At 41.5% G+C, this 21545-nt stretch overlaps 2 protein-coding genes across 3 annotated transcripts; one reads left to right on the top strand and one right to left on the bottom strand.

Moving 5' to 3' along the window:
* LOC119228577 (uncharacterized) lies at positions 1-3273 on the bottom strand. The gene is made up of 5 exons (XM_037488331.2): positions 3168-3273; positions 2756-3073; positions 2565-2646; positions 996-1065; positions 1-912 (listed from the first exon to the last, which is right to left on the bottom strand). Exons 1-5 carry the CDS (start codon positions 3241-3243, stop codon positions 811-813), a joined length of 648 nt encoding a protein of 215 aa, XP_037344228.2. The 5' UTR covers positions 3244-3273; the 3' UTR covers positions 1-810.
* Positions 3274-9465: 6192 nt separating this feature from the next.
* Positions 9466-20812, top strand: LOC119228578 (uncharacterized). 2 transcript variants are annotated; one of them, XM_062565126.1, is made up of 5 exons: positions 9472-9579; positions 9674-9991; positions 10085-10166; positions 20282-20363; positions 20480-20812. In XM_062565126.1, exons 1-5 carry the CDS (start codon positions 9504-9506, stop codon positions 20528-20530), a joined length of 609 nt encoding a protein of 202 aa, XP_062421110.1. In that variant the 5' UTR covers positions 9472-9503; the 3' UTR covers positions 20531-20812. The 2 variants fall into 2 exon arrangements, 1 of the variants encoding a protein (XP_062421110.1); XR_009957012.1 differs by lacking the exon at positions 10085-10166 and having other exon boundaries at positions 9466-9579.
* Positions 20813-21545: the final 733 nt, after the last annotated feature.

The raw sequence follows: 21545 nt of genomic DNA, 5'->3' as shown, positions 1-21545 counted from the left end.
GCCTTTCCTATTTTTAATTGCAATCTTGTAGATGAAAAGTAATTCCAGAGAATGGATGGAGGATTATTCTTTCAAGTATTTTAAACCTTAAAAGTCTCTTCCTACATTGTGATGCAGAATGTTTTTATTGCCAATAAAAACCAGAACACTCGCTAGATATGCGTTTCCCCGACAGAGTTCACAGCTTCTACTTTGAAATACTTGATTTTGGTCAAACAACTTCTATAACCACACATCACTTCATAATTATATAATGTCCTTCCTCTCTGCAGATGTCTCCCCTTGGGGGCATAAAGTGCTTAAACCAAAGACAGTGAAGATATTTTAACAATCACTCACTGTTTACTCTTTAGTGTGTTAGCATACTAGGACTATAAATTGTATCATCAACACAATCTGAGATGCTACTGAAATTATTATAAATAAACCTGGCTCTAAGGTCTCTGAATGTGATGCACTTTGTTTTAAGGACCTTGTGTAATTCTCTCATGAGACACTAGAGGGCAGAGACCCCCCACTGAAGCCTGTTAAACTTTGCCTTAACAATAAACAACAAGTAACTTTCCCTGGTGGCTCACGGTGCACCACAACCATGGAAACATTCAACACATCACACAACAGATAAAACCATTATGAACATTAGAAAACACAAAGAGAAGCATGAATACACACGTGAAAACAGTCCTTAAGGTGACATAGTGGTTTAATGTAATGTAATAACCCACAAAGGAATCAGTGTGGTTGACTTCCTTTGAAGCACTTGGTTTCTTCTTGTCTCTTGTTTAAAGTTCATTGAAACGTCTCATCAGCTCAGTGGAGTCCATAGATTGAATTGAGCCTCTCTGTGTACTGACTCTGCCGCTTGTAGTTGGCTCCACTGGTTGTGCCGACCTGCGGTGGATCGAGGGTTGTCTACGGAGGAAGAAAGTGAAGAATGAAAGTTTAATGCCGTACCAAAGAGAGAAAAGGAAAGAGGATGACAAAGTTCTTCTTACCTCTCCTACTGAGTGGAGAGGAAACGGGTCGTGGACGTGACTCTGGTTTGATTTTCTGGCTCTGATTTTTCTGAAAAGATAAAATTCAAAGTTAAACACAGTATTATGATGAAAATGTAATCACATTCAGTGGTGGAATGAGTATTCAGATTCTTAACTTATAAGTACTAATGGTACAATCTTGAATGACTTTGTCAAAGTCCAGAAGTACTTTAAGTAAGATTTACTAAATCAACACATCACAAGTCAAATTCCTCATTCTTAGTAATTAGGCCCAGTGGACATTATACACAGTAAGAAATCATTAGATTCACCAGATAACAATAAAACATTCATGCTGACACATATTATTCTTTGTCTACATTTTGCAATAACGAACTTCAGATTTATGTGCTATGACTGACTCGTTTTTGTATTGCATTAGTGATGGCAATAATAGGATTAGATGCACTAACATGTATTAATGCTTACTTGTGGTAATAATGTTTTGGATGGAAAACTTTAAATTATGCAAAAAATGTTTATATAAGTATGTGCATTTATATTCATGTCTTTTCTTTTGTAATTTTTCTGTATATTTTATGTGTAAAGTCTTCAGCTCTACCAGCTAAAAAAACTTCATTGTGGAGAAATGATGATAACCACAGGACTGAGTATCACACATATAACTTCAAACATTCAACGTGTCATGGAATCATAGGTTATTCTTTTATTGTCTTCTTTGATGACATTCTTTTCTCATTCATTCAGGAAACGCTTCTAACTTCAGAGTATAATTCATCAGAAGATTTATTTTATATATATTTAGAATACTTTTATCTGTATTGAGTTGAAAACTATACTTTGTAGTAGAGTTGGTATGCAAAAATGGTTAAACATAAATAATGCAACCGACATGAGCTTAGTTTCTCAAAGTGGGGTCAATAACCTCCTTTCACGTGTATCACAATTTGTGCACCTTTGTATCTTCCACTGTGAATCTGCTTCATCCTCGCAACTGATTACCTGCAGAAACCATGAGGTGCACATCACACATCTCACGGTTGCTCTATCATATCTTTATTATATGTTTCAACTACACTGTCAAGTAGTTCGTTCTCAATACTTCATGTTAGTGTGGGTATCAATTACATAACTAATCATAAATTTGTATCCCGTCTTATGTTTATGACAGGAGGTTATTCATGGTTTCCGAGTCAGTATTCCTCGTTTGTTAACAGTGTTGCTCGGAGGAGGAGTAAAGCAGAGCATTAAGCTACTTGGAGAGATTGTATTGTTAACTGCTGTATCAGGACAGACTCAATGCCACAAGCATAACAAGTTGAGTTGTGAATTGACACCAATACTTGTGAGTCAGGAATTGAAATCCACTTAAGTTTTCAGTACAAACAACTGCTAGGCATCAGGAATGATAAGGATTCTCCTCAAACATTAATAGAATAGTACTTTTGTTTTAAAAAGTGCTTAAAGCCACAGACAGTGAGTAAAACACATACAAATGTAACGTATGTCACAACAATTACTACTACTATAATACATGTAAAGCAGTACATGAAAAATCTTCCTCACCTGTAGAGACAAACAGCTGTGATGATGAGAATAAGAAGAGATCCAGTTGCAGCTGTGATATATAACCACAAAGAACTGAATCCTGCACAAAATCAGATTAATTAATTAGCAGTTAACTGTTAATTGATTAACAGTTTCAGATTTGTAATTCACTGTGTCTGTAGAGATGAATAGTTTTGTGCTCTACAAACCTTTGTGTTCCTCAGACACCGTTAAATTCCACTCAATAGTCCTCACGCTTTTCTCTTCATATAAAGTACATCTGTAGATTCCTGCATCGTCATGCTGAACTTTTGAAATATTCATCTTTGAAGGTACATTTTTGTCTATTGTCAGTCGGTGTGAAGTGAAATCTGAAAAAGTCTGATTTAATGTGAATGAAAACACAAAAGTAAATCTGTCTTTGGTCCACTGGATTTGTGATACTATTTCCTTGGACGTGTTGCAGGTGAAGATGACGGACTCTCCTCTATACACCGATATATTCCTCTGCTCAACTGCATCACTATCTAACATTGGAAGAAAGAACCAATCAATACAAATAGAATATATAATTAAATGTACAGAATTAGCATAAATAACAAACACAAATGTCCTCTTTACCTGCAGAGACGAGGCACATCATAAATAGTGTGATGGAGAGAAGAGCTGCTTGGTTCATGTGGAACATGATGACCATCAGACAGAGAAAGACCGACTGCAAGTTTAACTCCTCGATGTATTTGTGGAGGAGGCACAGAGAAAAGGAAGTGGTTAGTTGGTTAGTTCGGCTGCTCACAGCTCAGCTTTGTGCTGTGAGTCAGAGGAACAAAGAAACATGAAGTCAACGAGGGAATCAAACTATTAGAAAGCTGAGGAACATGAACTCCAATATATATATCTATATAGATATATATATCATAAGTAATCACTTTATGTTATAGGATTGAAGCTCACTCCTCCATGAATGTGATACATATGTTATAAGTAACATCTTTCTCACTTTATGTTTCTCAGTGTTGTCATAAACAGAATATAAGAAGCACACATGAAACGCTCAACTGCAGGTAAACCACTTCTGAGGATGCTAAACACTATTAGGCACATTGTGACCCTAAACTACTGAGAGCTTTCTCACAAGTGATAGACGCTAATAGGAACCATAACCTGGTCTTGATGATGAAACTCTGATGGTGCTCAATGCAAAATAAAACCACATATATTAAAGTAATGTTCAATGGGTGTAAAAACCTCAGTTGTTCGGCTCCCCTGTAACCCTGAAAGAAAAAGCAGTCACAGATTAAGGATGGATGTACTTTAGAATGTCTATACATGTTGTGTGTATCTAAATGTTATGGAGCCTTTTGGTCATAATCGATTGCAAGAGAAGTAAATCTAACTATTAAACATTCTAAACAACAAATAATAATATATAATGTCTATGCAAATATTTTGGTAATGTACTAAGTGATGAGAACAACAAATTTGATATTCTTTGTCCGTATAGAATTATAGGAATTGAGAACTTTACATCAGTCATCTGAATGCTAAGAGAAGATAGTACTCTGCTAGATTGGAGTTATTCAAGCCACATTTAACAAACCGAGAAGGAGGTCATTGACTTGAAATGCCATGTTTACCTGCAGACCCCATGATATCTAGCTGATGACAGTACAGAAGACTGTAACTGATAGAAAATAACTCATTCACTTCCTTAGAATGACGTACACACTCTGCACGCCCACACATTGTTTTGTGTCTAAATGCCAGGTTATTGAATGATGTCTATAGTAATGGCGGTCAGCAGGTGCACTAAGCCATATGCACAGAAGACTGAGTGAGAAGAGACCGCGTCAACAAGCAGGAAAAAGAATATTGCTTCAGCCTCACATGATTCCATTTATGTAGAAAAAATAATTTGTCTTTGATACTTTAATACTGAAGCATTATTTCCATTTACTAGCTGGTTTGATTGCATTCTCTCCCTCCTGCTCTTCAATATTTGCATTTGGTGAAACATGAGGCCAGAGAAATGTTATGAGCACTACAGAGTGAAACAGGGCTCCTTAAGCGTGACCATGTTTTCAGATTCTACACTGCTCGCCACACACACACACACACACACACACACACACACACACACACACACACACACACACACACACACACACACACACACACACACACACACACACACACACTTACAGGAAGCCTCAAGAATACATCCTTGTTGAGACTAAAGCTCTTAAAGGGGCCCACACCTTCAAAGACCATCCCTGAATCTCACCTCTTACACCAGCCTCACAGAAAGTTATTTAAAAGTGATTAAAAGATAGGAGCAAAACAATAAAACAAACATATATGAATCCTGGATGAGCGTGTGTGTTTGTGTGTGTGTGGCTATAACTGTGTCTTTGACTCATTCATTCTCAGGCACTTCATTGATGAATGTTTGAGAATATTTGAGATGCCTCTTGGAAAAAAACCATGACAGAACACAGAGAGACAGAAGAGCTAATACCTCTGTTCTCTACAGTGCACACTGTATGATTCTCTGGTAAGTGTGTGTGCACAGTGCACACATTTAAATAAGAGGGCTTGGAATCTGTAGTGTTAGTCTGGCGTTGCAGCCAGAGGAAAGATCCATTAACCAGTTTGCCTGATTCAGTATTCATCGTCTCGTGGCTGCATGCAGAAAGTTTTGGAAGCAAATCTGCATTACTGTAAATGTGTGTCCTTTTGTCTAACGGTGTGTTTTATGTTTCTCACGCACATCTGTGTGTGCTTGAGTGTGTGTCTCTGTGTGCTGATGCACACAAGAAAAGAAAGAGAGGAGTGCAAACGATAGTTAAATCTGAAAGAGCGTATGACAGGATGATCCGCGTATCAGCTTTGCATTAAATATCAATCAAGCTGCAGATAGAAATATGCTGACCTTAATTTGTGTACATTTTTTATAAAGGAGGTGGACAAAAGAGGAAAAAAGTGTACTCAATAGTGGTTAGGAAACAAATGCATGGCGTTCAAAGACCGGGTCTAGCAGGCGCCTGTTGATAAGTGCCAGACTGTGGTTTCAGTTAAATGTTAACGGAACAAGTTTCTACTGCGCCTACTTACTTTTGACTTATGTAACAAAAGGGGAAAAAAAAGAGTAAATAAAAAATGAAAATCTGTCTCAGGCTTTTAGTATCTCAACCAAACAACTTGCACCATGGCCCCCAAATTACCCACAATTCAACCTGGGAAAAATATTTTGCAATGATGACAAAAAAATTGTATACGTTGGTCTTTAAGTTGTAAACCGAAAACACGAATAACTGACTTATAACTGATTGACAACCTGTCAATCTAAACCCTATACATCAGACTTGATCATAGCAATCATAAACCCCTGTTAACAATTTAACAATCAAAGCAGGTTTGTTTTCTCCTTTTTGTGACCCGTAGATTGTGTTAGCACACCTCTATGTGTTTGTAATTCTCCCGTCTTCTGCGGAGTGGGTCTCTCTCTCTCTCTGCTGTGTTGCATGTGTGTAGTATGCTGCAGGTGAGCTCTGCTGAATGGATGAGTGCTTCTGATGGATGAAGACTCTCTTTTCTCTGCCACAATGACAGGCAGCATGTTTTCTGTCAAATGTTCATATTCTGTCAATTGACACAAAGCTTTGAACAGAAAAAGTCTCACTTTTCATGTTGCACCAGGCTTTGCCTGGGGGAGATACAGTGTCTCTGTATGTGAGAACCAGTATTTTGAACTGGATGCGTGCAGCAACTGGTAACCAGTGAAGAGAGTGGAGGAGTGGAGTAGTGTGGGAGAATTTTGGAGAGGTTGAAGACCAGTCGAGCTGCTGCATTCTGGATGAGCTGCAGTGGTCGAATGGCGGCAGCAGGGAGACCTGCCAGGGAGAGAGTTTGCTACAATTTACTTGAACAACTAGATTTACAATCCTTTCAAATGTAAATTAACATTGTAAACACCCAAATCATGACTAAAAAATGTTTATGTACAGTCATCTGTACATGGGGAGCTTTACAAAGTGTGCTCCTATTGTATGAAAACATATGCAACTGATAAAGACAAAAATAGTAGCTCATTGCAAATAACTTGGTGTAGAGGTACTTTGTGGAAACTTTCTGGACCTTTATTATTTCCACTGTGAAAGTGCTTGTCCCAACTATAAAAGAGCTCCCCCAAACCTTTCACTTCTGAACGTCCTACAATCACTGCAACACATTTATTCTTTTCTTGGCTGGATCATAAACCAGCCGTTCTCGACTGGACCTCCACTTTACGTTTAACAGTATTCTTTTTCTCTGTCTCCTTTTCCTTTTTGGGTTTGCTATGTGCCGCCACATCCTCGCCTTGCACTCAGCAGGTCTCAAGTTTTATCAAAAGCCTCCACCTGTCACGTGTGTTTGCGCATCTATGTAACGTGCGTGCGGTGGCAGAATGGGGAACACGATACGTGCACAATACAGCGTTAGCAGGACAGCTTGTTTTGCATTTCCTTCTCAAAGTGTGGCGTGTGAACCGGTTGAAATGCGTGTGTCTCAGGTGCGTGAGGCTTGAGAACTCGTGACGTGCGGTCAACGTGAGAGCATCTCTCTATACAACGTGAGAGCATCTCAAATCTCACTAGCATACGAAAGGCATCTATGGAAGTAAATCGGTGCCATCGGGGGTTGAAATAAAAAGGTGATTGAATTTCTAGCACTGAATATTTATGCATTGAAATTATGTACCTGAATGTTTTTTAACATTTAAACACTGAAAAAAAAATTCAACTTAAAAAAAAACCTTAAAATATTCAGCCGCAAAAGAAATTAAGGTTACAATATTCAACCCAAAAAATTCAGCCGTGGCACACCAACATCCGGGACACTAAGGTAGAGCGACAACGAAAGAGGGCTGATTTTGAACAGCGCAAAGCGCCAATTGTCAGGGAGGCTAGGGCCACAAGGACCTGGAATCAAAAGCAGACGACGCACGGTAGTTAGGAGCAATTCTTGTATCTAATCCAGGCAGAGGTTCGGTACACGGGGAATCAGACAGAGGAGGCAGATAAATCCAAGTCGGCAGGCAAAGGTTTGCGGGTGGACAGAAAAGGTTCGAAACACGGGAAGGCACACCGGAGGAGATCGCCGACAAGAGACAAACTGGCAGAGAACAATTCGTCGGCAAGGGCTAAATACACAGGGGAACGAGACACAGGTGTAAACAATAAGGGTGGGGCTTGTAATCACGGGGGCGGCGGCACACAGGTAGGCGGTGTCTGAAACGGGAGGGAAGGGTGATTGACAGAAGACACACAGAAAATCACTTTGTGACCAAAATCCCCGGTCTGGGTGTTACACCAATCTCACGTATGAGGGGCCGTTTAGGACTTAACTACTGAGACACTCAACACTCTCACGCAAAAATGTGAGTTTAACAGGCTTCAGTGGGGGGTCTCTGCCCTCTAGTGTCTCATGAGAGAATTACACAAGGTCCTTTTAACAAAGTGCATCACATTCAGAAACCTTAGCCCAGGTTTATTTATAATAATTTCAGTAGCATCTCTGGGTGTGTGTTGCTGATTTATATTCATAGTATGCTAACACACTAAAGAGTAAACTGTGAGATTGTTAGAATATCTTCACTGTCTGTAGGAGCCATATTGAGCTACTGTATATTCATGTTTCTTTCCTCAAATAGTAGTGTGGGTGTGTGTGTGGCATTGTGTGTGTGTGTGGGTGTGTGTAGGCAGGCCTTAAAGACAGGAAGACCGAGCAGTGGGTGTGGCTGAGAAGGGAAAAAGTCTTTTGACCGTGTGTTGGAGTGACGTGAGGAGCCATGACGTGACAAGCCGTCTCCCACCATATAAGAGAATACATTAGTTTAATTGTGTTTATTATTTTTACTTCATTTTGGTTTGTAAATTCTTTCCACGGAAGAGCAATAAATGGTCATTGCACCAAACCGGATCAATTTCTACTCCTCATCTATTAAAACTACACGCGTCAAGATATCCAGCTCAGCCACCGGAAGTAGCTGATCAGGGCGTAAAGGGACCAACTGAAAAGGCTTCTACACTGTCTTTGGTTTAAGCACTTTATGCTGCAGAGAGAAAAGACTTAATGTAATTTTGAATGTGTGGTTATAAAAGTTGTTTGTGACCAAAATGACAAATCCAAAAAAGTATTTCAAAGTGGAAGATGTGAACTGCTTCTTATTAGCAATAAAAACAGAATTTTTTATTTACTATCACAGGGCCAGCACGTAGACACAGATAACCAGTCTAAAAAAAGCAGCTTAGGTCAACCAAGTTGCTTTTTTTTAGACTGTAACAGGAAGTTGCAGAACAGAGAAAACTAGGTGGACACAGGAAGAACATGCTGCCCTGATTAAGAACGTCCTACTTTGAACCTTTTAACATGAAGAACATAATGCGATTGTGGTATTTATTATCTTGAGAGGGAAAAATGATGCATAATAATGAATCATTTAAATAAACAAAACAAAATGATTTGCTTGTAAATGTCTCATTTTAGTATGGTACTGTTTTTTCATGTTTAAGTTATGAAACTTGAAAAGCGTCCACTTGTGAGAAGGCTCTCAGTAGTTGAGTCACAATGTGGCTAAAAGGTGTTTAGCATCATCAGAAGTGGTTTTCCTGCAGTTGAGCATTTTGTGTGTGCTTTTTAAATTCTGTTTATGACAAGACTGAGGAAAATAAAGTGAGAAAGATGTTACTTATTACATATGTATTGTAGATCACATTCATGGAGGAGTGAGCTTCAATCCTCAGCTTTCTAATAGTTTGATTCCCTCGTTGACTTCATGTTTCTTTGTTCCTCTGACTCACAGCACAAAGCTGAGCTGTGAGCAGCCGAACTAACCAACTAACCACTTCCTTTTCTCTGTGCCTCCTCCACAAATACATCGAGGAGTTAAACTTGCAGTCGGTCTTTCTCTGTCTGATGGTCATCATGTTCCACATGAACCAAGCAGCTCTTCTCTCCATCACACTATTTATGATGTGCCTCGTCTCTGCAGGTAAAGAGGACATTTGTGTTTGTTATTTATGCTAATTCTGTACATTTAATTAGATATTTTATTTGTATTGATTGGTTCTTTCTTTCAATGTTAGATAATGATGCAGTTGAGCAGAAGAATATATCGGTGTATAGAGGAGAGTCCGTCATCTTCACCTGCAACACGTCCAAGGAAATAGTATCACAAATCAAGTGGAGCAAAGACAGATTTACTTTTGGGATTTCATTCACATTAAATCAGACTTTTTCAAATTTCACTTCACACCGACTGACAATAGACAAAAATGTACCTTCAAAGATGAATATTTCAAAAGTTCAGCATGACGATGCAGGAATCTACAGATGTACTTTATATGATGAGGAAGGCATGACGACTATTGAGTGGAATTTAACGGTGTCTGAGGAACACAAAGGTTTGTAGAGCACAAAACTATTCATCTCTACAGACACAGTGCATTTCAAACCTCAAACTGTTAATCAATTAATTTACATCTGATTTTGTGCAGGATTCACTTCTTTGTGGTTATATATCACAGCTGCAACTGTATCTCTTCTTATTCTCATCATCACAGCTGTTTGTCTCTACAGGTGAGGAACATTTTTCATTTACTGCTTTACATGTATTTTACTAGTAGTAATTGTTGTGACATAAGTTACATTTGTATGTGTTTTACTCACCTGTCTCTACAGGTGAGTAAATGTTTTAGTTTACTGCTGTGTGTGGAAAGTGTAGTAGTAGTAGTTGTTGTGACAAAAGTTACATACCGTATGTGTTTGATTCACTTCTTTTATTCATTAAGTTGATGAACACAAGTGCTTTTTTCTTCATCTTTGTGGACAATGACTTCCTCGTCACCTTTTGTGCACGTTGTGTGATCGTAGTGTAACAGTTGGACATTTCTGTATTTTCTACATTTACTGAATTCTATGATAATGTTAATATTCTTCCTAGCAAGCAATATGTTTCCATTGCATCATGGGGATTTAAAGTGAAGTGGATTAATTATTGCAAAAACCCGCAGCAGCCATTTTGACTTTTCAAAGCAGGAAATGGAAAGATGTAACTAACATGAAGCATAAAGCTTTATTCCCTCAAGTGTCCAGTAGGCTGTTAGTCAGTGAATATGGACAAATTACAAGAGCACAACAATATTTGCTCAGTTCATAGTTACAACTAGAAATGTTTTACATGTTAATAAATCCTTTACATGTTTTTCTCAATGTTGCATGAGCTGCAGGAACATCGACCGTTAAACAAACAGGCAACTTTTGAATGAGAAGCGTTCATAGAAGGTTGAATACGGGCTTCGTCTTTGTGTTAAACTAAGGCAGTTATAAAAAACAATTCTTCGTTGCAGCCCTACTAATATAGTTCCACACGCAATCAATTCAATTCAATTCAATTCATTTTATTTTGTATAGCCCAAAATCGCAAATTACAAATTTGCCTCAGAGGGCTTTACAGTCTGTACACATGCAACATCCTCTGTCCCGAAACCCTCACATCGGCACAGGAAAAACTCCCCAAAATATGAAAAAACCCTTCAATGGGGAAAAAAGGGAAGAAACCTTAGGGAGAACGTCAGAGGAGGGATCCCTCTCCCGGGATGGACAGACTGCAATGGATGTCATGTGTACAGAATCAACAATGTAAAAGATGTACAATACATTCAATTTCTCTAACTAAAATGATACAAGTAATTGCAAGTAGCAGAACAGGTGTGCGGCAGGACCACTGCAGGGACAACCTCCATCAGATAGAACCACCATCCACAGAGGCTTCTGTGGGGAGGGAGAGCAGAAAGATGTTGGTTTTTGATGACAGTAATATGAATCATATTTAAAGTAATTGTAGGAGCCATATTCATTTGGTACTATTTAATTTAATTTTGCTCTGTGCCACTAGGGGCTGTATGTGCTTTGTGGCTCAGCTGACCTCAGATCAGCCCAGGTAGGCCATTTAACCTGCAGGCATCCCAGACACAGGTGTTGCCAATTTGGGAAGCAAACAGTTTTCGACTGTGCCAGTGTGCGTATGTGCCTTTGTGGAGCAATACGGTTTGTTATTTTGGGGTAAATGTATAATGAGCAAAGTTTGCCGCTATATAAATTTGCATGTAAAATAAACATACAAATTGATTGGAACAACCGGGGAACTCTCCGTTTTTGCTGTGTGCGAGCGCACCGGGCGCACGTCTGAACCTATCCGCCTTATTGGTAACCAGTACTAGACTTCGTTTAGGACTTCGTCAGTACACTTTAGGTCGAAAACTGCTTCGACTTGGATAACTATTCATCGAGACGACGTGGACCTGTTAAACTGTGGATTAACGGAGTTCGTTTGGAAACCACGGATGTGAGGTGGGCAAAATGTTTGGAGTTGCCGATGGTTGAGTGAAGCTGCACCGGAGCGAGCTGCAGGGGCAGAAATACCAGCATCAGCTGACCGGGACAACATTCATCAAAGCCGGCCAACGCTCGACTGGGGTATGTGGTGATCAGCGCTGATATTATGAATGGCCATGGTAATTTGTGTGCACACATTCGCGTAAATCCAATGCATTGGTAGCAAACGCGCAACCGTCTAAAAATAACTTTACGCGTCTAGACGAGTTGTTGCGCAACACAAACAATTTTGCGGGCTTGCCAATTCACTTTGCGTGGTCATTATGGCCGAAGAGCAAAAGGGCCAACTGGGACTTGAGACTGAACTTGTGGGTGCAGGGGTAAAATCTGTAACTAAAAAACGTGTAGTTAAATTAACACCCAAAGCTTTGTTGGAAAAAATAAGCATTTTAGAAAAGGAAAGAAAGTCTAAATTTAATAAACTGTCGAATGCAAAGGAATCTATTGCTAAATTGATGGGTGATAAAGAGAATGTAAGTGAGGTTGAAAATGAATTTAACATGTTTAATGAGTTGAGTGGCAAAATACAGCAGGTGCATACATCTTTATTGGGTTTATTGCCTGCTGATGAAGCAAGCAAACATGAAATATGGTACCAGGCTAAAATGTTGAATATCCATGAGTTTATTGTGGGTACAAATCAATGGTTGTATGACATTAAAGGATGTCCAGCCACCAAAGTAGGTGATGATGATGATGATGATGATGATGATTTGCCAGGTCAAACTGAAATTCAAGCTGAGCAAACTGAAACTGTGCAAAGTCAAAATGTAATTGGACCAACAGAAAAACACACAGTTGTTGACAACACTTTAAAGGAGCATGAAATGGATGGTCCTCAAACCGTTGCTGGCAATGCTGGAAGTGGAAATGAGGCCGATGCCAGCAATGGAATTGGAGTTGCTGGTGGAAAGGATGAGGAAGAGGAAGATCAGATTCAACCTCATGATAGCATTTCAAATGTGCAGTCAAGGCACCATGGCTCAAAGGGCGGATCCTCAAGCAGCAGATCCTCCACTTCTTCAGCCAGATGCAGGGCGAAGGCGGAACAGGCCGCACTCATGGCTCGAGCTGCCGCTTTAAAGGATAAGCATGCATTGGAGGAGCAGGAGCTCATCTTGAGGAGAAAAAGGGAGCAACAGGAGCTCATCTTGAGGAGAAAAAGGGAGCAACTCGAGCTGGACACTGAGATAGCTGCCACTTCTGCTAAGCTAGCAGTGCTACAGGCTGGTAGCAGCGTCCATTCAAGGCAATCTAATGGAATGGCTTCCTACATCAGGAAAGGGGCTAGACCTAAGCTCCCGTGCACCCCTTTCAATCCACAAGCCTCGATATTTGTGTCTCAGTCCTCACAGCAACACACATCTCTACCACTACAAAGCAATGCTTCACAAGTAGCCATGCCAACTATCATGCCAAAGCCAACCGTCATTCAAGGCTCTCAACCCCCTCCGTTACAAGCAAAGACAACCTTCAGTCAAGGATTTCAACCCACTCTAAGCCAACAAGTGTTTCAACCCCTGCAAGGCCAAAATCAGACAACAGATCTCTATAATCTGCTGCAACAGCAGAATGACATAACAGCTCTCCTTGTTCAAATGCAAACCTCGCAACTGCTGCCACGCCGAGAAATTCCAATTTACGATGGAGATCCTCTAAGGTTCAATACATTTATGAAGGCGTTTGAGCACTGCGTGGAAGCAAAGACCAGCTGTAAAGGAGACTGTTTGTACTACCTTGAGCAATTTACTAGGGGGCAGCCAAGAGACATTGTGCGCAGCTGCCTTCATATGACTGCAGATAAAGGATTTGCCGTTGCTAAAAAATTGCTCAAAGAGCACTTTGGAAATGAGTTTAACATAACAGCGGCCTACATGGAGAAGGTCACAGGATGGCCAAGTATCAAAGCTGAGGACCCCAAAGCGCTGAAAGCTTATGGACTTTTCCTCCGTGAGTGTTCTAACGCTATGGATGATCTTCAGTACTTGGAAGAACTTAACATGCCAGCAAACATCAAGATTCTGAGTCAGAAGCTTCCTTATAAACTCAGAGACAGGTGGAGAGCAAAGACATGTGAGATACTGGAGAAAACTGGTCGAAGAGCACAATTCTCAGACATTGTGAAGTACATCGAGCGCCAGGTCAGAATCACTTCAGATCCAGTCTTTGGTGACATACAGGACACTTCACCTGTTATCAAAGGAGCTACCAAAGCAAGCAAGTTACCGGTGAAACAACAGCTGAGAAGAAACAGCTTTGCAACACAGGTGGTCATTGAGGATGGATACAAAGCAGATGCCCACAAGATTGAGGATGGATGCAGCAAACCAGATGGTAACAAGAAGGAAAAGGCTCAGAACAAAATGACATCCTTTGCTAAGACTGATTCTATTTCCTGCCTTTATTGTGCTGCTGGTAATCATGTTTTGGAACAATGTTTTAAACTGGGAAGAAAGACACACAGGGAGAAACTGGACTATCTAAAGGAGAAAGGTCTGTGTTTCAGTTGCTTGTGCACAGGACACTTAAGCAAGAATTGCGACAGGCGCATAATATGCAACAAGTGTAACCGAACGCATCCCAGTGTTTTGCACATAGAGAAGGAAAGGATTATTCCGAAAGCTCAGAAGGATGGCGAGCAGAAGAATACTGACAAGTCAAATACTTCAGACAGTTGTACAACATCCTCCGCTTGTGGTCTTACAGGGGCTGGCCACTGCAATGGAATTCTTCCCATTTTGCCTGTTAAGGTGAAGTGCTCAAAGGGAAACAAAATTATTGAAACCAATGCTTTTCTGGACCCAGGGAGTACAGGAACTTTCTGCACCAGGAAGCTCATTGACAAGTTGAACGTGGAAGGACGCAAATTCAAAATTCATATCCGCACTTTGGGCCATAATAACGCAGTAGAAAGCTCTGTTGTTGACAGTCTGGAGATTTCAGGTATAACTGGTGAGTGCTTCTATCCACTTCCCAAAGTGTGTACCCAGAAAGAGATGCCTGTCTCTACAGCCAACATAATCAGCGAAAGGGAGCTGAGAAAATGGCCTTATTTAGATGATGTTAAAATTCCCCGCATAAACGCTGATGTTGACCTGTTAATTGGCACAAACGCCTCCAAGTTGATGGAGCCTTGGAAGGTGATTAACAGTCGCGATGGTGAAGATGGACCCTACGCGATCAAAACCCTACTGGGGTGGGTAATAAATGGTCCGTTACGGGGAAGTAGTGACTGTGGAAGTGAACACCCTTCCGTTTATGCCAACAGAATTGCCATTGACAGAATTGAAGAACTGTTAACTAGCCAGTACAATTATGACTTCAATGAGCGAGCTTCTGCAGAACAGGAAGAAATGTCAAGGGAAGAAAAGAAGTTTGTGGAGAAAATGGAAAGCTCTGTTCAGCTTCAGAATGGACACTACGTGTTTCAAATGCCTTTTAAAGAGAAAGATGTTTCCATGCCGAACAACCTCTGTGTTGCCATGCAACGTGTTCGTGGGCTGAAAAGGAGACTTCAGAAAGATGTTAGCTTTCATGAGGAGTACAACAACTTTCTTGCTGATGTCATTGGCAATGGCTATGCCGAAGAAGTACCGCAGCATCAGTTGGAAACGCCAACAGGAAAGGTGTGGTATATCCCGCACCACGGCGTGTACCATCCACGGAAGGGAAAGCTACGGGTGGTGTTTGACTGTGGAGCAGAGTACCAAGGGATCTCGCTCAACAGTCAGCTTTTGCAAGGACCGAACCTCACCAGCTCGTTAGTTGGAGTTCTTGTGAGGTTCAGGGAGGAACAAGTGGCCATAATGGCGGACATAAAGGCTATGTTCCACCAGGTTAAAGTGGCAGAGGAACACCGGGACTACTTAAGATTCTTATGGTGGCCTCAAGGTAACCTGGAACAAGATCTTGTAGAGCATCGCATGACTGTCCATTTATTTGGAGCGGTTTCATCACCCAGTGTTGCCTGCCTTGCTCTTAGAAAGACCGCTGAAGACAATCAGGCCAACTTTTCAACAGAAGTGATTGAAACAGTTAACCGAAACTTCTATATGGACGACCTATTGAAGAGTCTACCCTCTGAAGCGGATGCAGTTACCATGGCTAAGAATCTTACAACCATTTGCGACAGAGGGGGGTTCACCCTCACTCAATGGATTAGTAACAGTCGAAGAGTGCTTCAAAGCCTCCCAGAGGATCTCCGGTCCAAGAACCTGCATGAGCTTGATCTGGACAGGGATAAGCTGCCATTGGACCGAGCTTTGGGTTTGCAGTGGTGTATCGAGACGGACACTTTCAAATTCAAGCTGAAAGTCAAAGAGAAGCCGCCAACCAAGCGAGGCATGCTATCCATCATCAGTTCCGTCTACGACCCATTAGGTTTCCTGGCACCTCTAATACTCCCGGCCAAGCTGCTGTTGCAGGAGTTATGCAGGACAAAGTGTGAGTGGGACGATCCAATACCTCCAGCTTTCCGGCAGAAGTGGAAAAAATGGCTGACAGATCTTGAGAAGGTGGCATATTTCAAGATCCCTAGATGTGTGAAACCTGAAGGATTTGGTAGGACTGTCAGTGCCCAATTGCATCACTTCGCCGATGCAAGCGAGAACGGCTATGGTACAGCTACTTACCTTAGGATGCAGAACATGGATGGGAGGGTTCATGTTGCTTTCTTATTTGGCAAAGCCAGAGTGTCCCCCCTGAAGCCTGTCACCATTCCCCGGCTGGAGCTCACTGCTGCCGTTGTTGCAGTACGAGTGGACAAGATGTTTCGATCAGAGCTCCAGCTTCCACTGAAGAAGACCTGCTTTTGGACTGACAGCACATCAGTTCTTAAGTACATAAAAAATGAGGACCGAAGATTTCAAACCTTTGTAGCAAACAGGGTAACCACCATCAGGGACAACTCGGAAGTTGATCAGTGGAGATACGTTCCCACATCCCTCAACCCTGCTGACGATGCTTCACGTGGATTGAAGGCAGAAGATCTTGTGAAGCAAAGATGGATAGAAGGCCCGGAATTCCTACGGGAACCTGAAGAAACATGGCCAACATTTCCTGTGGATTCAAGTGTCACTGCCGACGACCCAGAAGTAAAGCGAAGTCTGACGGTCAATGCAATACTGGTTGACAGCAACGCCACATCACAACTGATTACCCATTTCTCTGATTGGCAAAGATTGAAGGTTGCAGTTGCGTGGCTCATTAAGCTAAAAGGAACTCTGCTCAAACTAAGGATGAAAAGAAAAGAGTTAGAGTGTGCAAACACCAGTGCTACTGGAGCAGCCAGGGTTGATGTGCAAAAGGAGATGCAAGCTTTCTCAACATCACTTGGGAACCAGAAGGTGACACTGGAAGATCTCTTGGAGGCTGAGACCTCCATAATCGCTTTTTGCCAGCAAGAGAGATTTCCCACTGAATTTGCTGCACTAACCTCTGGCAAGCCACAAGTGCCAAGAAGTAGCAGCATCCTCAAATTAGATCCAGTTCTAAAAGGAGGACTTCTACGAGTTGGGGGACGGTTGAATAAGGCAGCAATCCCTGAGGACGTTAAACACCCCCTCATCTTGTCAAAAGACCAACACATTTCCGACCTTATCCTCCATCATGTCCATTTGCAGCTTGGACATGGAGGCAGAAATCATGTTCTTTCTGCTATAAGGAGAAAATACTGGATCACAAGTGGACCTACTGCAGTGAGGAAAATTATATTAAGATGCCTCATCTGTAAGCTCCATGGTAGGAAAACCGCTGAGCAAAAAATGGCAGACCTGCCAGAAGAGCGAGTGGTTCCTGATCTTCCGCCATTTACTAACGTTGGCGTAGATTACTTTGGGCCAGTTGATGTGAAAAGAGGGCGTAGCATCGTGAAAAGGTATGGAGTAGTATTTACTTGCATGACAAGCAGGGCCGTTCACCTAGAAGTGGCCTATTCTCTGGACACAGACTCATGCATCAACGCATTGCGAAGGTTCATCTGTCGAAGAGGACAAGTCTCGCACTTGAGATCCGACAATGGCACCAACTTTGTGGGTGCAGAAAAGGAGCTGCGAGAAGCCTTAACCTCTTTGAATCATGACCGCATTGAAAAGGCCTTGTCCAAGAAGGGAATCAAGTGGAGCTTTAACCCTCCAGGTGGGTCACATCACGGTGGTGCTTGGGAGCGTATGATACGGATGATCAGGAAGATTTTGTGCTCTGTGCTCCGTCAGCAAACCTTGGATGACGAAGGGTTCCATACTGTGCTCTGTGAGGCTGAAGCTATGCTCAACGATCGCCCTATCACAAAGCTGTCAGAAGACCCCAACGACATTGAGGCGTTGACGCCGAACCATTTGCTACTCCTCAAAGGGAAACCAGTTCTCCCACCAGGACTGTTCGACAAAGAGGATGTTTACGCAAGGAGAAGGTGGAAACAAACACAGTACATCTCGGATCTCTTTTGGAAAAGGTGGATCCGCGAATATTTACCGCTTTTACAGGAGCGTCAAAAATGGAACCAGGAAAAGAGGAGTTTTCTTCCTGGAGACCTGGTCATGGTTGTGGACTCCTCAGCACCACGTGGATCATGGATGCTAGGAAGAGTCCTGGAAACCTTCCCTGATAAGAGGGGTCTGGTACGTGTGGTTCGTTTGAAGACCAAGACAAACATCATTGAACGACCCATAACCAAAATATGCTTGCTTAATGAAATTAAAGAGTAATTGGTTCTATTGGTAACCATTTTTTTTTGTGTTTGTTCATGGCTCTTTTGATTTGTGGTAATTGCTCTGGCAGACGCAATTAGGGGCTGGAGTGTAGGAGCCATATTCATTTGGTACTATTTAATTTAATTTTGCTCTGTGCCACTAGGGGCTGTATGTGCTTTGTGGCTCAGCTGACCTCAGATCAGCCCAGGTAGGCCATTTAACCTGCAGGCATCCCAGACACAGGTGTTGCCAATTTGGGAAGCAAACAGTTTTCGACTGTGCCAGTGTGCGTATGTGCCTTTGTGGAGCAATACGGTTTGTTATTTTGGGGTAAATGTATAATGAGCAAAGTTTGCCGCTATATAAATTTGCATGTAAAATAAACATACAAATTGATTGGAACAACCGGGGAACTCTCCGTTTTTGCTGTGTGCGAGCGCACCGGGCGCACGTCTGAACCTATCCGCCTTATTGGTAACCAGTACTAGACTTCGTTTAGGACTTCGTCAGTACAGTAATGATGATGGCAGCAGCAGGTGTCAGCAGAGCCATGAGCCAGGAGTCAGAACCGGGGTCCGCACGAAACTATGATCCACGGAGACCTGCTAGGCGAGAAAGCACAAAGAACTCCCGGAAAGAAGCTTAATTAGTGATGTACATTAATAAAACATGGATGATTGTGGGAGGAGAGAGTGAGAGTGTGAGAGTGAAAGAGGGGCTCGGTGTGTCCTAAGAAGTCCCCCGGCAGTCTAAGCCTAGAGCAGCTTAACTAAGGGCTGGTCCAGGCTAACCTGAGCCAGCCCTAACTATAAGCAATATCAAAGAGGAACGTTTTAAGCTTTATCTTAAATGAACTGACCGAGTCTGCCCCTCGGACTGAAAGTGGAAGCTGGTTCCACAAAAGAGGAGCTTAATAACTGAAGGCTCTGGCCCCCATCCTACTTTTTAAAACTCTAGGAACCACAAGTAGCCCAGCATCTACGGAGCGCAGATGCCTTGTAGGGCAATACGGTGTAACAAGCTCTTTAAGATAAGACGGTGCCTCACCAGCAAGTGCCTTGTAGGTGAGGAGAAGTACCTTAAATTCTATTCTTGATTTAACAGGAAGCCAGTGCAGAGAAGTTAATACAGGAGTTATATGATCCCATTTCTTAGTTCTTGTTAATACACGTGCTGCAGCATTCTGAATCAGTTGGAGAGGTTTAAGCGATTTACAAGAGCAGCCTGATAACAAAGAATTACAGTAATCCAGTCTAGAAGTAACAAATGCATGAACTAGTTTTTCTGAATCACTTTGAGACAGAAAGTTCCTGATTTTCGATATATTCCGTAGATGAAAAAAAATCACACATCTTGCACGCAGTGTTTCTTCAGAACATGTTTTAATTTAACTTTCATACTTACTTAAAGTAAACTTTTAGCTTTTCCTTTTAATTGCATGACATGGAATATATACCGTGGTATTGGTCCCTATACTCTTATGAATTAGATCCTTTGTTTAACTAAAAGTATTATTCTTGGTCTGTACTTTATATAAAAATGTGTCTAAATCAACTGGAAGCTGCACTGGCGTCTCATCACTGGTCTCAATGTCATTTCTGCATTAAGAAGCTGTACCAAGATCCCGGACCAGGACCAGGAGAGAAAGACCCTAAGTCACGTCACGTTTCATGTTCAGTGTGGAAAAGAGGTCAGAAGAGCTTCTTCATTACTCATACTATTCCGTTCTAATGTCTCCTGTTTCCAACAAATCCGCCTTTTTGTTTCTTTGAGCAATATAGTTTATTTCCACTTCTGTCCCTACAGGTGGCTCCACTCCAATCACACAGTTGTGCAGAATACAGTACGAAAAAGTAGGTACTTTAAGAGGCTCAATTCAAGCCTTCTGGTCTGTTAAGGATGAAATTCAAAAAGGAAATTAAAGATGTTGGATAGAGCGACACATTCCATCCACACAAAACAAAATCAGCATGAAAAATTAATTAATATTATGGGAAGGACAAACGGATTTTTATATTTCTCCAAAACACTTGACAAATTGTTTACAGACAACTGGAATCTGTTCAGGTAACACATTTTTTTTGTTACTATAAAAGTTAATTTGGTGTTGTTGCAGCAGTGTGCCAACCGACTCAACATACGTGTTTGGTCCCTCTTCCTGTTTTAGTTTGAAGTTTCATGTTCCTTGTGGTCCTGGGTTAACTTCACTTCCTGCCTTGTCTTGTGATTGCTTGATTGTTTCCACCTGTGTCCAATCACCTGCACCTCCCTTGTGTATTTAAGCCCAGTGTGCCTGTTGTCCTTTGTCGCGTCATTGTCTAACGTCACCTGTTGTTGGAGCACGTCCCGGTTACGTTGGAATAAAGAGCACTTTGTTTGGAAAAACTCTGCGTTTGAGTCCTCCCTGCAACCTGCGCCAGCCCGATATCCTGACAGTGCAGGAAAGGTCTTTAAGCTTTGACCTTTAATATGTTTTTACAAATTTCATTTTGAACATTTTAATTTGAATGTTTTTACGTTAATCAAAGGATGCTTTTTCACTGTGCTAATTGACTGCAAGTGTAAAAGCTCCCTTTGTTGTTTGGGTTCGGGAAATGAGTTAAAGACCTTTTCTTACATTTAAAAAGGAATGTTGCCGCCTCCCCAGCTGCGTTACACGTGTAGCCAATGAGAGAAAATGGGGAACTTGTAATCACCTGCTGTGCATCATGTGATTTGCTGCGCCACAAAGGACTTCTTATCCTATGCTTGAAAATACAAAGCCTGCGCATGTGTGTTCTACAAATGAATAAACCTGTTTGCTTTGTTGCAGTGGTTTTTGTTGACTGTCTTGATACATTTCCTCTGCATTAGGATTTTAACATTACTTTCA

This window comes from Pungitius pungitius, chromosome 10, assembly GCF_949316345.1.
Source record: "Pungitius pungitius chromosome 10, fPunPun2.1, whole genome shotgun sequence".
Classification (NCBI taxonomy): domain Eukaryota; kingdom Metazoa; phylum Chordata; class Actinopteri; order Perciformes; family Gasterosteidae; genus Pungitius; species Pungitius pungitius.
Note: the sequence above shows the minus strand (reverse complement) of the source record. Positions and strands in the feature narration are given on the sequence as shown.

What these genes read in the sequence shown, in the direction of transcription:
- LOC119228577 (XM_037488331.2), bottom strand. Translation starts at nt 3,243, where the DNA reads ATGGTCATCATGTTCCACATGAACCAAGCAGCTCTTCTCTCCATCACA. An exon ending in GATGTGCCTCGTCTCTGCAG is followed by an intron (nt 3,074 to 3,167) that starts GTAAAGAGGACA and finishes TTCCAATGTTAG; the next exon opens with ATAGTGATGCAGTTGAGCAG. An exon ending in GGTGTCTGAGGAACACAAAG is followed by an intron (nt 2,647 to 2,755) that starts GTTTGTAGAGCA and finishes GATTTTGTGCAG; the next exon opens with GATTCAGTTCTTTGTGGTTA.
- LOC119228578 (XM_062565126.1), top strand. Translation starts at nt 9,504, where the DNA reads ATGGTCATCATGTTCCACATGAACCAAGCAGCTCTTCTCTCCATCACA. An exon ending in GATGTGCCTCGTCTCTGCAG is followed by an intron (nt 9,580 to 9,673) that starts GTAAAGAGGACA and finishes TTTCAATGTTAG; the next exon opens with ATAATGATGCAGTTGAGCAG. An exon ending in GGTGTCTGAGGAACACAAAG is followed by an intron (nt 9,992 to 10,084) that starts GTTTGTAGAGCA and finishes GATTTTGTGCAG; the next exon opens with GATTCACTTCTTTGTGGTTA.